Raw genomic sequence first — 15,467 nt, 5'->3', positions numbered from 1 at the left:
TGACTCTTCCCCGCGGTATTATTGTTAATTGTTTTTTGGAAGGAACAAAAGGAGGTTGTCATTATCATTTGTTTGATGCATAAGAAATAATTTCCCAAACTAAAATTTCTTAGAAAAAAATTATATGTGACAAGTATTCTTGAATCAGGCATATATTCTATTATGTTATCAACTAATACAGACAACTTCGTAAAATGTGTGCAATTCGTACCTCTTTTTAATGATAGATCAATATTTTCAAAACTTTTCTAAAGCTCACTCGATTTAAATTATTTAGAGTAATTTTTTTAATACAATAAGCACAAAAATCATAGAACATTCCAGGTGTGTATTTTTAAAAAAGATTAACTTTATTAACATAAATTGCCAAAAATAAAATATGACCAACACATTCATAACAATTGTAAGTCCATAAATGAGAGATAATGATGAGAAAATGACCCTTTATACTGTTGGATGAAAAATGAGCCTTTATAGAGTATGGTACAAAAGCAATTTAAATTTATGTTATTTGGAGTTAGAGGAACTCTGATAAAATATAAACATTTTGGAGAGACTAAGTAGTTATTAAATCCATCTTCATATATGTGCATATTTCAATCAAGATTAGTTACTTTGTCGTAAAATACAAAAATATAAAGTGAAGTAATACTTTTAAAAAATTCTAAAAGCACAATGAAAAGATTAGGTGACCATGGGCTACTAAAGTAGAGACTAGAGTATGGTACTACAGTATACATATGTGGAGCTATTGAAATACCAATAGAAGTATTTCACATAACAAACGCGAGTTTGATTTTTATGACTTTCGTCTAAACAAAAAGGAAACTTAAATCATAAAGTTTAAATTTTGAATTCGACTATGAAGTTATCCAATATATGTCGGATGAAATTGCTTTGGATAGGGATGGAAGTTCTAGGTTAGGGATTGGCAAAGTTGTACCATTTTTTAGCACATGAGTATCCAACTTATGTAACACAGTTCATTTGAAGTCAAAATGACTAGCTAAGGGAACCACAAATATAGGGTTCAATACCAAATAGCAAAAACAAAACAAGTTTCTATCTACCACAGAACTAAACTTCTGATAACTAACAGAAGCTGAAGATCCAAATGTTCAAAAAGTAATTCAAACTACTTTGATACATTTAGACACTGCAAGAATGCAGCAGAAATTAGAATTCAACCTCTTCTATAGCATTCGATCGCCATTCCTCAGATAAACAAGTGCTTATGGTCCCCATTTGCCAGTCTGCAAACCTTGTCGTAGCTAGTAATATCTGCCAAATATGAAAGAATTTGGGATTCAGAAGAAGATGAGCAAGTATAGATAATCAAGAGGGAAAGCACTATGCATATAGCAAAAGTTTCAATAAACCTCAAGTTATTAGAAGAATTTTACATAATCAAACTATGCCTACATGAAATGACCATAGCATGCACAAAGTTATATGCAGTCTGGAATCACTTATTCTGAGGTCAGATTACTACATCGATATTGCGTGTGTTTCAGTCTGTTAATATCCCGCTATTGCTATGTCTCCTTTCCATGACTTGTTCATTTTTTATATTGCATTTCTTTACTGCTAATATTGTGCTTACTTGAGCCAAGGGTCTACTGGAACCTGCACAAGGTAGGAGTATGGTCTGCGTACATATTATACTCCACAAATCCCACATGTGGGAATATACTCAGTATTTTGTTGTAAATTACATCGGTCTTGAAATGTTTGACAGAGTAAGAATAATAACAGCTACCACATGATGGTAGGGGTGTAGGCAAAGTAGAACACTACTGTAAATTATAGACATCATAACAATCTGATTAGTTACACTAACCAAATCCCTTTGTTTTAATTCTTGAATTTCTTATAAAAAAAATTCAGAAGCAACAGAATGAAGATAAACGACAGGCAATGAATGACTCTACCATCAATTGTTCAGTTCACTTAATTGATACAACCAACTCATCTGTGGAGTATCTTATAGATCTTAAATTTCCCGTGACCAAAATGTTTATGTACTTATAGTTATCATGAACTGCACCATCAATTATAGAGTTATGAACTTAATCTTAACAATGCCCTCCTTTCCTTTTTCATCTTTGTGTACGAGCAAAAATACAGTTTATTTATCTTGGGGGAAATTTATATTTCCATCTTACCAGTAGCTCTTTCAATTCAGCAGGAAAGTTTGGAGTTATCGCCGATGAATGCATGTACATGTATTGTACAAAACTAGCATTCAAATACAAAGGATATAGGAAAAACCAAGAATATTATCTGAATAACATTAGCAAGACATACCAAGAGTATCACCAAAATTGGTCCAAGTTTCTGCCTGTATAGACTGGGTAGTGTCAGCAATACCAATTACTTCAACAAAAGTTGAAAGAGGATTAGGTGGATTTCCTTTCAAAACTAGCTGTTTTTCATCAGTTGATTTTCCAATGACTGTATCACCATCAGACTGCATAACCTGAACCACTGCGCGAACCCTCCTTCCCACGTGCTCTTTGAGGAACTCAGCATTGACAAAGACTGCAGGATTTGACGTGTCCATCTCCTACAAAACAAAAAATAAAAACTGAGTCGAGATTGTATTTCTTCATGTCATTTGCCATAGCAAGTTATAGAATAACTATTGGTTGTACGAACAAAATTCACACATTGATAGCCGAAAAAGATTGGAAAGCTACATATCAAGTATAGGGATACTCTTAATGGTATGAGACATTTTGAGAAAAACGGTGAGGGCTTGGCCCAAAGCTGACAATATCATATCATGTTAAGAGTATCTTTGGGTGGTTTAGCCCAACAATAGCATTTCATGTCTAATGGCATCCGGCATTCATATTCGACGGACAAACAGATTTTGACTAAAATATACCAAATTTTTCATTAGTATCTTAGACTCATTTGCACACAAAATTTAGGATAATTGAGTGAGATAAGACTTTTATAAGCATTTAACTCTTAGCCATCAAACCTAGAGTCAATAACTAGCTATACCAATTGAAGAGAATTAAATTTGGAACTGAGAATCGCTTTTCAAACCTTTTTTCTCTATCTCAAGTTATGTTTCTGGTTCCAGAACTTTAGTAAACAGAATAGTAAACATTTTACATTTTCATTGGCTCTTGCTACTAAAACTTTAAAGACAGCAAATCAAGAGCATGTTAGTTAAACTTTTATAAACTCCCCAATCAGACTAAGCCAATAGTATTAGCAGTTGCTAATTACACAAAATGCCTCCATCACTGAACATGCATTTCATAAACTATAAGCATCTACTAAACAAAGACTAAAACTGCAAACTCGTAAACACTTCTAAGTTCTAACTGCATATTTCACACGGAACATCAACTCAACTTTAGAGGCGGAGCTAGGATTTCAACTTAATGAGTGCTGGATTTTGGAACGATGACTTCAAGTACTAACAACTAGGTTCTAAATTTAATATTTGTACATATTTAATGAATTTCCTAGCACAAATACACTATTTGAGCAAAAGCTACTAGGTTCCCGAAGCCGGGCTTCTAGCTCAGCCCATGCTCAACATGATCCATGTTTATCTTAATACTCCAAAAAGAATAATACTATTATTACTATTATTTGGGGAATCATAGATTTTCTTCGACTAAGATTTTTTCAAATATGTGAACCGCAGTAATTTTTATATGGTTCCTGAATATGTAAAATTTATTTTTTCAAAAACAAAGTTAATGTACTATTCGCACCAAGAATAATATGGGTTGAGTGAAAAAATAACTCATTATTACAAGAAAATTGCAATAAGTAATACAACATGAACAAATCAAAACAACCCAAATGGTAAAAAAAAATATCAATTAACAACAGCAAATTGCGGTCTAATATTAAATCTAACCTTGGAAATTGATGATTAGTGCCTGGAGGAGAAACTGGAGAGTGTGAATAGAGAAATAGGGATGGGTTTGAATAAAATTGGGGAAGTGAGCAGTCAAGAGTTTCCTTACTCTGATATGGCGGCAAAACTTCCCGCCTTTTCGCAGCACCCGTCAAGTTTTATTGGGCCAAGCTTGCCGCCCTTTGACCCATGACTAGGGATTTTATTAATGTGCTCAATTACGATTTCTTTTGTCAAAATGATACTTTTAAGGAATTTTTAACTCCTATAACAAAGGTTAACACCTTATTTATTTTTTAAATAAATACCATTTAAAAAAATTATATTCTATAGCTACCTTTTAATATTTATAGCAAAATATCTATTTATGGTTACCTCCTACCCTTAAGCCATTATATACGCTATTTATTATTTTTCTCTCCTTTTTCAGATTTTTCTCTCACATAATTACCGTATTTGATGTAAACTTCTCTCTCCACGTTCTCTCTCTCTAATTTCATACACGCCATTCTCTTCCTCCATTCCCTTAAACCACGATTTTGCAACTGAAAATCTCTCTCACCCACATCACCTAGCTCTTCCCCATTCTCAGTCACCACGCTAATTTCATACACGCCATCTGCATTGTCTCTTTCAACTTTCATTATTTTTTGCTACAAATAGTTGTGGTAAGTATTTAACTTGTTAGAATTTCGCTTGTATTTTGTTTATTCTGTTTATCTCTACTAATTTTTTATAAACAATAACCATTGTTATTGTATTCAACAGAAAACTTGAGATTTTCTCTCCAATGGTTGATTCAACTTCCAAGAAGAGGGTTATTAGAGGTATACCCACCAAAGTACTCAATTTCGATGGGCCCTCTTTCTCTTTGCAAATCACTCGAGCGGAATTGGAATTTGCAGGTTCAGCAGCAAATACAGCTGCAGAAAGGAGAACAAAAATATGCAATGACACATTGAAAGAAGCCCAAGTTGAGAAATCTTCGAAAGAATCAACACTTCCCGTTGCGAAAAGAGAAAAAAAACATATGGATGATGCTTCAGGTGTTAAGGGAAAGAAGGTCGATGCAAGAAATAGCTCGGATACACGGGATGAAAAGGTAATTATTGATGTATCAATATATATTTGAGTCCTCATACATTGAGTATTACCTTCTCCAATGGGTTTCTATTATTGTATGTTATTGTATTTATATGTGTGCAATAATGGATATATAACTTCCTTTTCTTATTTGTTGATTTGATTTATATGTATGTTGATGTATTCATAAGTATTCAAAATTGGCTTCACTGTATTTATACTTATTATACTAACTTTTGCATATCATATTTAGATGTATTCATAAGTATTTAAAAATTTCATCACTGATTTGTACATTTTTAGGGAACCTTTCAGTACCACATATATACACTTCAAGGCAAAACTGACATAACACATGACCCCGCAATCCATCCATTGATAGTAGACTCCCCCCACTCAGCGCGAAGTCATAGGTCACAGTCCAATGATCCACAATAATAACCTTCACAGCTCGTATAAATCAACCATATGCCAACATCCATTGCACCCTGCTACATGATTCACTAGGTGATCTCTCAATACGTCCGCATCTTCAGTCGGAACCACACATTGAGGCAATGTTTGAGCGTCTCTGGATCCCTCCTAGTCCATATGCGGCATCACGAACCGTCGACGCACAACTGATACCGAGTGCGCAATATCATACACGGGTGTATACAAAGGAATATAAGATATATGTTTCAAACTATATCAATGCCGCACGATAAGGAATCAAAGAAGTGAATATTTCCTAATAGTTCCATAGCCTCTCGAAGATAAGTACAGACATCTCCGTACCGATCCGCAAGACTCTACTAAACCTGCTTGTGACTCATAACACCTATGAACCTAGAGCTCTGATACCAACTTGTCACGACCCCAAATTCCCTCAGTGGGATGTCGTGATGGCACCTAGTCTCTGAGACTAGGTAAGCCTATCGATGCGGAATAATAATAAATATCTGAAACAAATAAACTACAATTCAAACAATTTCAACTCCCAAAATCCGGTAGAAATAAGTCACAGGCTTTTAAGAATGTATTCTCTATGTCTCTATACATCAGAGTTTAAAGCAAATAAGGAAGACAACATAGTAAGATAGGAGGGGACTCCGGAGTCTGTGGACACTGGCAGATATACCTCGAAGTCTCCTCGTACAGCTAGTTTACTGATGCGTGGTCTGCTAAGATGTACCTGGATCTCCACAAAAAGATGTGCAGAAGCATAGTATGAGTACACCACAACGGTACCCAGTAAGTGCCAAGCCTAACCTCGGTAGAGTAGTGACGAGGTCAGGTCAGGCCCTACTGGAGAATAAATAATGGCATGGTAAAATGTTTAAACAATATTATAAGATAAAATGACAATGAAAATGAATCAAGTAGTATATCACATTTAATTACATCAAATAATGGCAAATAAATACCTCGTGGAAACAAAACAGAATTCTTTTCAACTTGAAGAAAATCATAACAATAATCAAAGGCAACTGCGACCATAAATCAATATCAACAAGGGCACTCCCAAGGTACTGCCTCATAGTCCCAAATCATAAACAAATTTACAATATCTCATTTTCTTATCTCACCGCGGGAGCCTTCACAATTTATTTTAAAGAAAATATTTTTCCAGAAATAGCATCCCGCGTTTTAGCCATCCTTATCACACCACATAACTTCTAGTAGTTCCCCCTACTAGCCACGCATATCAAGCCACCCTTATCTCACCACATGCATTTCAATACCGAGACCTTATACCACCGCATGCGTATCAATATCACAATATATCATAATTTGCATCTCAGGTGCTCAAATAATTTAACATGCCAAAATAATTCAACAACAATATTTTTTCACAATAAAGAGCTCACGGCTCCATCACAATGAGTACCAAAAAACAAATCTTACGAAAATATTCAAGAATAAATAATTCAGGAAAATAATATTTCAAAATTTTAATACATTGCTTCAATATCAAATTTAAAATCTTCAAATACTTCATATTAATAATATTTAATTTAAAGAAAATCAACCTTCAAATAATGCACAGTATTAAAGAAACCAAGTTTCAATTAAACAGGTAAAACAATTAGCAGGAAAAAGGTCAAACAAATTTAAAATGTATATCACAGATCAATGATGAAGAATATAACAAGATAAAATAATTTATTAAATGCGCAACAATGATCTACACAATTTAAAAATATAATCTTTCACATTTAGCCCATGTATACACTCGTCACCTCGTGTATACGACTTTCAACACATTTCAATAATCACATTAAAATCAATTCTAGGGGAAATTTCCCCCACACAAGGTTAGACAAGTCACTTACCTCGACTTGCTTCTATTTAACTAAGTATTATGCTTTTTCCTCGATTTTTCGACTCTGATCGACTCGTATCTAGTCATAATTAATTCGATACAGTCAACAAAAATTATAGGAATCAATTTCATAAGAAAATACTATATTTTTCAATAAAATCCAAAATTAGCTCAAAAATCACACCTCAAAATCCGACGAAACTCACAAAATCCGACAACCCATTCAATTACGAGTCCAACCATACCAGTTTCACTCAAATCCGACTCCGAATCGATACCGAAATTTCAAAAATTCGTTTCTATGAGATTTTTCTAAAATTTTCCAAATTTCAATCTCAAAACACTAATTAAATGGTGAAAACAATGATATATTTGTGTATATAGACCAAATCCGAGTTGGAATCACTTACCCCAAATGTCTTTCCTTGAAAATCTATCAAAAGTCGCCTCTGTTCAAGCTCAAGTTTGTCAAAATGGCAAATGGGTTGAATGCCTTTGTTGTTATAACTTACAGATCTGTCCAGTTTGATTTTGGGAGATCGATCTGTCCAGTTCGATCTTGGGAGCTCGATCTGTCCAGTTCGATCTCGGGAGCTCGATCTGTCCAGTTCGATCTCGGGAGCTCGATCTCGGGAGCTCAATCTTGGGAGCTCGATCTTGACAAGGACCTCGATTTTGTCAGGGACCTCGATTTGTCAGGGACCTCGATTTTGTTAGGGACCTCGATTTTGTCAGGGACCTCGATTTTGTCAGAGACCTCGATTTGTTAGGGACCTCGATTTTGTCAGGGACCTCGATTTTGACAGGCAGCCCGATTTTGGCAGGCAGCCCGATTTTGATAGCCTTTCCAGCAGAAAAATTGCAGCAGCTAAGTCCCACTTTTGATCCGTTACCCATCCGAAACTCACCCGAGGCCCTCGGGACCTCAACCCAATATACCAACAAGTCCTAAAATATCATACGAACTTATTTGAAATCTCAAATCATACCAAACAATGCTAAAATTACGAATCACACATAGATTCAATCCTAATGAACTTTGAAACTTTCAATTTCTACAAACAACACCGGAACCGATCAAATCAAATCCGATTGACCTCAAATTTTGTACGCAAGTCATAAATGACATAACGGAGCTATGAAAATTTTCAGAATCGGATTTCGACCCTGATATCAAAAAGTCAACTCCTCGGTCAAACTTCCAAACTTTAAATTCATATTTTAGCCATTTCAAGCCTAATTTCACTACGGACTTCCAAATAAAATTCCGATCATGCTCCTAAGTCCAAAATCACCATACGGAGCTGTTGGAATCATCAAAATTCTATTCCGGGGTAGTTTGCACAAAATTCTACATCCGGTCACTATTTGAACTTAAACTTTTAATTTTTCATCAAAATTTCATATCTTGGGCTAAGGACCTCAGAATTTGATTCCGGACATACGCCCAAGTCTCAAATCACGATACGGACGTAACGGAATTGTTAAAACACTAATCCGAGTTCGTTTGCTCAAAATGTTGACCAAAGTTAATTTAGTTGAGTTTTAAACCTCTAATTCACATTTTAATCCATTTTTTACCTGAAAACTTTCCGAAAAATTTTACGGACTGTGCACGCAAGTAGAGGAATGATAAATAGTGCTTTTTGAGGTCTTAGAACATATAATTAATTATTAAATTTAAAGATGACCTTTTGGTTCATCACATATGGTTAACAAAATTTAGTTACAATGAGATATACAAAACATAACCACTTTTGGTGGTTGTATATTTCTTGCAAACTCTGCTGGAGTTTTAAGTAGATATAACAATGTTATCCACTTTGTAATCCTTTATTAAGATAATAAGGATGAAAACAAATACCAAAATAGGTACTGTATACGTAACATATAACCAAGCAAGCGACGATAAAGATATTAAAATATAAGCAAAAGGCTCAAATTAAATTACGCAAATTTGGCCACTCCAGATGTAAGTGATATCTACATCACTACTGACAAGAAGAAAAACTTACCACCTCAAGGATATAATTTGCCTTATGATGCTAGGAATGAACAAGATCTAACCACGGACGTAAGAGCGTCGCCTTACATCGGAGATGAACACACCTCAAGGATATAATTTGCCTTATGATGCTCGGAATGAACAAGATCTAACAACGAACATAAGAGTGTCGCCTTCTTTGTGGCTGTGAGTTGCTTCATGCATAAGAAATTAAACTCAAATAAAGTGCTCAAAATATTAGAGTCTCGTGCTGATAACGTGTTATAAAATAAAGACTATAAAGTAAATAAATCGAAGACAAGTATAGAGGGAGATTGATATTTTTATTCAACTTCAAACTGATGTACATAATGAACTGAAAACTCCTCTATTTATAGAAGAAAGGAAGCAGTTGCGAGGCTTTTCAGGAAGCAGCTGCGAGGCTTTTCAAGAAGAAGCTGCGAGGCTTTTCTTGAGCTGCTTGTAAGCTGTCTGCATGAGCTGCTTGCAACATGCCTGTTTAATAAGAAGTTGCTGCAAATCATTTCATTGAGTTGCTTGCAACCTGCCTGCATGAGCTGCTTGTAGATAAACTTCAATAGAGTACCAAACGGATAGTCTTCTTCACGAAGATTATCTATAGCGGAGTAATAAATGGACATCCACATTATAATTATTTTCATAATACTTATGTAGACAATTTCTATTAAAACTCATCCTTTTATAGTGAAATAAATTAATTTTTTGTAACAAAAGAAAGAATGACATAAAAAAATAAGATAAAAGAAAATAAATATTGTAACATGTATGAAAGATCTAAAAAGCAGAAATAAGAGATGACAACGAATTTCTTCTTATGTTTCATCTTTGTTGAATATAAAAAATTTTAAAGTTAATCTCATCGATTTCAAATATTCTTTTCAACTCAAATACATAGATTATAAGATAATGATATTTTAAAATATTTCTTTTTATTTACATTGTGTGTCCTTTTTTTAAAAATCACTATTACTAACAAACTGATATGATATTCGAATTTGAATTTAAATGCAATTTAAGTAGTTTGTATTGAGGTTAAGCCAAGTATGGTGTCGAAAAATAAACTACTTGGCAATTTTAAGACAATATATGAAATGTTATATAATAACAAGAAACTAATTTAACATTTAATGATTCTGGCACGACCCAAAATCCGCTAGAAGTCGTGATGGCGCCTAACATCGCCGTCAGACAAGCCAACAGTGAATATTAAACTTAACTACCCATTTTTGTATTTTTGAAATCATACTTTTCGCCAATTAATAGTAAGGCATAGAATTTACAGGGTTACTGATAATGATTTCACAACTGCAATAATGGACAACCCACAAGTACCCCAAAAACTCGGTGTCATAAGTGCATGAGCATCAACTAAGAAATAAAATAAAATACATCTATTGGAGATACAAATTAGATAGGAGAAATATAAATAACTCTGATGGAGACTCTGCAGGCTGCGAATTGTAACATGAAATGCAGCTCACGGTAAATCCCCGCAATAGCTGCGGCTCTGCGCCCAAAAGATCACCAGACATATATGTACCTGCACAAAAATGTGCAGCAAGTGTAGTATGAGTACGTAAATCAACCCGTACCCAATAAGTATCTAGCCTAACCCCAGAGAAGTAGTGACGAGGGGTCGACATCGACACCTACTAGTGGTCCAATAAGACAAATACAGCAAGAAGTAAACAGATATGGGGCAGAGTAAATAAACGAATTAAATAAGTATAAATATGTGATACAATCCTTCTCTCAACAATAAGCTCAACTCTCGGTTAGCAGTCACCTCCTCCACCGGAGTGTATATATATATAATAGACCTCACCAGATGGGTCATCATAATTCAAATCAGGAAAACTCCCTGATACACTGGCCTTTTGACAAATAATACACATGATTCCATAGAAGTATTTTACAAAAATACCAAGGCGTACGGACCGATCCCATCATAATCCGATATATCACCATAGATACATCTATTATATATTGTCGGGGCGAACAACCCGCTCCCATAAGAGCGTGGTACATAATCCTGCCGAGGCGAATGACCCGATCCCATAAGATATGCGCATTGTAAAGGGTCGAACGACACAAACCATAGATGTATCTATCCTGTCGAGGCGAACGACCCGTTCCCATTAGAATAAGAAGCTTTGACGAGTCCTTGACCCCACTCACGAAGGGATATGTGAGTTATAAGAAGCGTTGGGGAAACATTTCTATGAGAATGCATAACGCAAAAGAAATTAGTAAGAGGAGTACAATTATTCCGTGTCAAATCCTGAAGTTCGTCCGACCTCTACAATAGCGAGTCTACCACTCTACACAAGACTATTCTCAAGTCGTAACGCAAAATAAAGGAATTTAATAGGCAAAAAACTGCTCAAATAGTACAGCTATAGCATGATGTGAACCTAAGTCTACCAAGACAATAACATGAATATAGCTACGTACGGATTCTCGTCACCTCGTGCATACATAGCTCCCGCAACAAGTAGCAAAAATCAATCACAACATCTAGGGGTAATTTTCCCCTCATAGAGTTAGACAGGAGATTTACCTCGTTCCGAAGCTTTATAACCCGCTCCAAAGCCTCTCTAACAACTCAAACGGATGCCTGTCGCTCCAAAACTAGGCAATTAATATGAAAATACGTAAATACATACTCTAATACTCATTATAAATCAATTTATAACAATTTCCAACTCCGTTCAAGAAGTCGATAAATTTACCGTCGGGTCCACATGTTCGGATTTCGAAAATTTCTGAAGATAATCATTACCCATAACACTACAATAACAACAACCCAGTATAATTCTATTAGTGGTGTAATGACCCAACCGGTTATTTTGACTTTTAGAACACCGTCTCCCTAAATAAAACTCATTGTATGTGCTTTTATAAATTTATGACTTGCGGGGATGGTTGGTTCGGGATTTGGAAGGGTTCGGGTTGAAATAGGAACACTTGGTTCCTTAAGCTGGCCTTAAAATACTAAATTTGACTTCGGTCAACATTTTGAGAAAACGACATCGGAATAGAATTTTGATGATTCCAATAGCTCTGTATGGTGATTTTGGACTTAGGAGCATGCTCGAAATTTTATTTGGAAGTCCGTAATTAAATTAGGCTTGAAATGGCTAAAATAGGAACTTAAGCTTGGATGTTTGATCGGGGAGTTGACTTTTTAATATCGGGGTCGAAATCCAGTTACAAAAATTTTCATAGCTCTGTTATGACATTTATGATTTGCATGCAAAATGAGATCAATCGAACTTGATTTGATAGGTTCCGGCATCGTTTGTAGAAATTGAAAATTTCAAAGTTCATTAGGCTTGAATCTATGTGTGATTCGTGTTTTTAGTGTTGTTGGTTCTGATTTGAAGACTCGGCTAAGTTTGTATGATGTATTAGGACTTGTTGGTATATTTGGTTGAGGTCCCGAGGGGCTCGGGTGAGTTTCGGATGCCTAACGGATCATTTTTGGACTTGGCTTGATAGCTGAAGTTCTGGTTTCCTTCTACGCGATCGCGTGAGAAGGTATGCGTTCACGTAGGATTAATTGGGCAGATGAAATTTTGTGCTACGCGATCGCGTGGGCAAGTCCGCGATCACGTAAGTTTGGCAGACTGTGTTATGCGAACGCGTGGCTAAGACCGCGTTCGCGAAGAGGAAACGAAGCAGAACCTGTCCACGCGCTTAACCCTTCGCGATCGCGTGGATGAGTATGCGATCGCGTAGGTCTAGGAAGGCTGTGTTTCGTGATTGCGTGGAGTTATCCGCGATCACATAAGCTTAATTCTGGGCAACCTTATTTTGTTCTTCGCGATCGCGTGCCTTTGGCCGCGATCTCATAGAAGAAATCACTGGACAAAATGCTTAAGTTCTCATTTTCCATTTTTTAACGAATTGGAGGTCGTATTGAGGCTATATTTGGGAGCTTTTCAGAGAAAACATTGGGGTAATTATTCTTAACTCAATCTTGGTTAGATTACCCGAATCTATCACTGTTTTTAATATTTAATTGGTGATTTAAGTTGGAAATAAAGTGAAAACCCTCTTGGATAGAATTAAGGATTTGAGGGTCGAATTGTTATTGGAATTTAGTCATTTTCATATGGGTAGACTCGTGGTTGAATGGGCATTCATATTTCGTAACTTTTGCCGGATTCCGAGACGTGGGCTCCACTGGCGACTTTTGAGCTAATTTCGGATTTTATTGAAAAATGTAGTATTTCTTATGAAATTGATTTCTATAATTTTTGTTGACTGTATCGAATTAATTATGATTAGATACGAGTCGATCAGAGTCGAAAAATCGAGAAAAAGGCATACTACTTGGTTAAATTGGAGCAAGTCGAGGTAAGTGATTTGTCTAACCTTGTGTGGGGGAAATTTTCCCTAGGATTGGTATTGAAGTGATAAATTGAAATGTGTTGAAAGCCATGTACATGAGGTAACGAGTGTGTACACATGCTAAATGTAAAATATTATGTCTTTAAATTGTGTAGATCGTTGTTTCATATTAATTAAATAATTTTACCTTGTTATATTCTTCATCATTGATTTAAATGTTTTTCCTTTAAATTTGCTTGATCTTTTCCTGCTAATTGTTTTACTTGTTTAGTTGAAACTTGGTTTCTTTTATTCGGTGAATTATTTGAAGGTTGATTTTCTTTAAATTAAATATTATTAATATGAAGTATTTGACATTTTTAAATTTGGTATTGAAGCAACGTATTAAAGATTTTGAAATATTATTTTGCTGAATTATTTATTCCTGAATATTTTTGTAAGATTTTCGTACTCATTGTGATGGAGTCATGATCTCTTTATTGTGGAAAAATATTATTGATGATTTATGTTGGCATGAGCCGTGAGCTCTTTATTGTGGAAAAGTATTATTGTTGAAGGCAAGTTAAATTATTTGAGCACTTGAGGTGCAAATTGTGATATATTGTGATATTGATATGCATGCGGTGGTATAAGGTCTGGGTATTGAAACGCATGCGGTGAGATAAGGGTGGCTTGATACGCGTGGCTAGTAGGGGGAACTACTAGAAGTCATGCCGTGTGATAAGGATGGCTAAAACGCGGGATGCTATTTAGGAAAAAATATTTTCTTTAAAATAAATTATGAAGGCTCCCGTGGTGAGATAAGGAAATGAGATATTGTGAATTTATTTATGATTTGGGACTATGAGGCGATACCTCGGGAGTGCCCTTGTTGATATTGATTTATGACCGCAGTTACCTTTGATTATTTGTTGTGATTTTCTTAAAGTTGAAAGGAATTCTATTTTGATTCCACGAGATATTATTTGCCATTATTTTGTGTAATTAAATGGTGACATGCTATTTGATTCATAGTGACGAGGGGCCTACATTTACACCTACTAGTGGTCCAATAAGACCGATACAACAAGAAGTAAACATATATGGGGCAGACTAAATAAACGAATTAAACAAGTATAAATATGTGGTACAATCCTTCTCTCAACAATAAGCTCAACTCTCGGTTAGCAGTCACCTCTTCCACCGTAGTGTATATATATATATAATGGACCTCACCATATGGGTCGTCATAATTCAAATCAGGAAAACTCTCCGATACACTAGCCTTTTGACAAATAATACGCATGATTCCATAGAAGTATTTTACAGAAATGCCGAGGCATACGACCCGATCCCATCATAATCTGGTATATCACCATAGATACATCTATTATATATTGCCGGGGTGAACGACTCGCTCCTATGAGAGTGTGGTACATAATCCTGCCGAGGCGAACGGCCCGATCCCATAAGATGTGCGCAATGTCGAGGGTCGAACAACACAAACCACAGATGTATCTATTCTGCCGAGGCGAATGGCCTGATCACATTAGAATAAAAATCTTTGACGGGTCCTTGACCCCACTCACGAAGGGACATGTGAGTTATAAGAAGTGTTGGGAAACCTTTCTATGAGAACGCATAACGCGGGAGAAATTAGTAAGAGGAGTATAATTATTCCGTATCAAATCCTGAAGTTCGTCCGACCTCTACATTAGCGAGTCTACCACTCTACACAAGACTAGTCTCAAGTCATAACGTAAAATAAAGGAATTTAATAGGAAAAAGACTGCTCAAATATTACAGCTATAGCATGATGTGAACCTAAG

At 35.5% G+C, this 15,467-nt stretch overlaps 1 protein-coding gene across 1 annotated transcript; it reads right to left on the bottom strand.

Annotated features, from left to right (window-relative positions):
• Window positions 1-1,012: 1,012 nt before the first annotated feature.
• Window positions 1,013-4,029, bottom strand: LOC107773701 (replication protein A 14 kDa subunit B). Its single transcript, XM_016593118.2, has 3 exons — window positions 3,890-4,029; window positions 2,308-2,566; window positions 1,013-1,281 (listed from the first exon to the last, which is right to left on the bottom strand). The coding sequence occupies exons 2-3, from the start codon at window positions 2,561-2,563 to the stop codon at window positions 1,217-1,219; spliced, it is 321 nt and encodes a 106-aa protein (XP_016448604.1). The 5' UTR covers window positions 2,564-2,566; window positions 3,890-4,029; the 3' UTR covers window positions 1,013-1,216.
• Window positions 4,030-15,467: the final 11,438 nt, after the last annotated feature.

Source organism: Nicotiana tabacum, chromosome 10, assembly GCF_000715075.1.
Source record: "Nicotiana tabacum cultivar K326 chromosome 10, ASM71507v2, whole genome shotgun sequence".
In the NCBI taxonomy this organism is placed as follows: domain Eukaryota; kingdom Viridiplantae; phylum Streptophyta; class Magnoliopsida; order Solanales; family Solanaceae; genus Nicotiana; species Nicotiana tabacum.
This window is presented reverse-complemented; position numbering and strand designations above follow the sequence as displayed.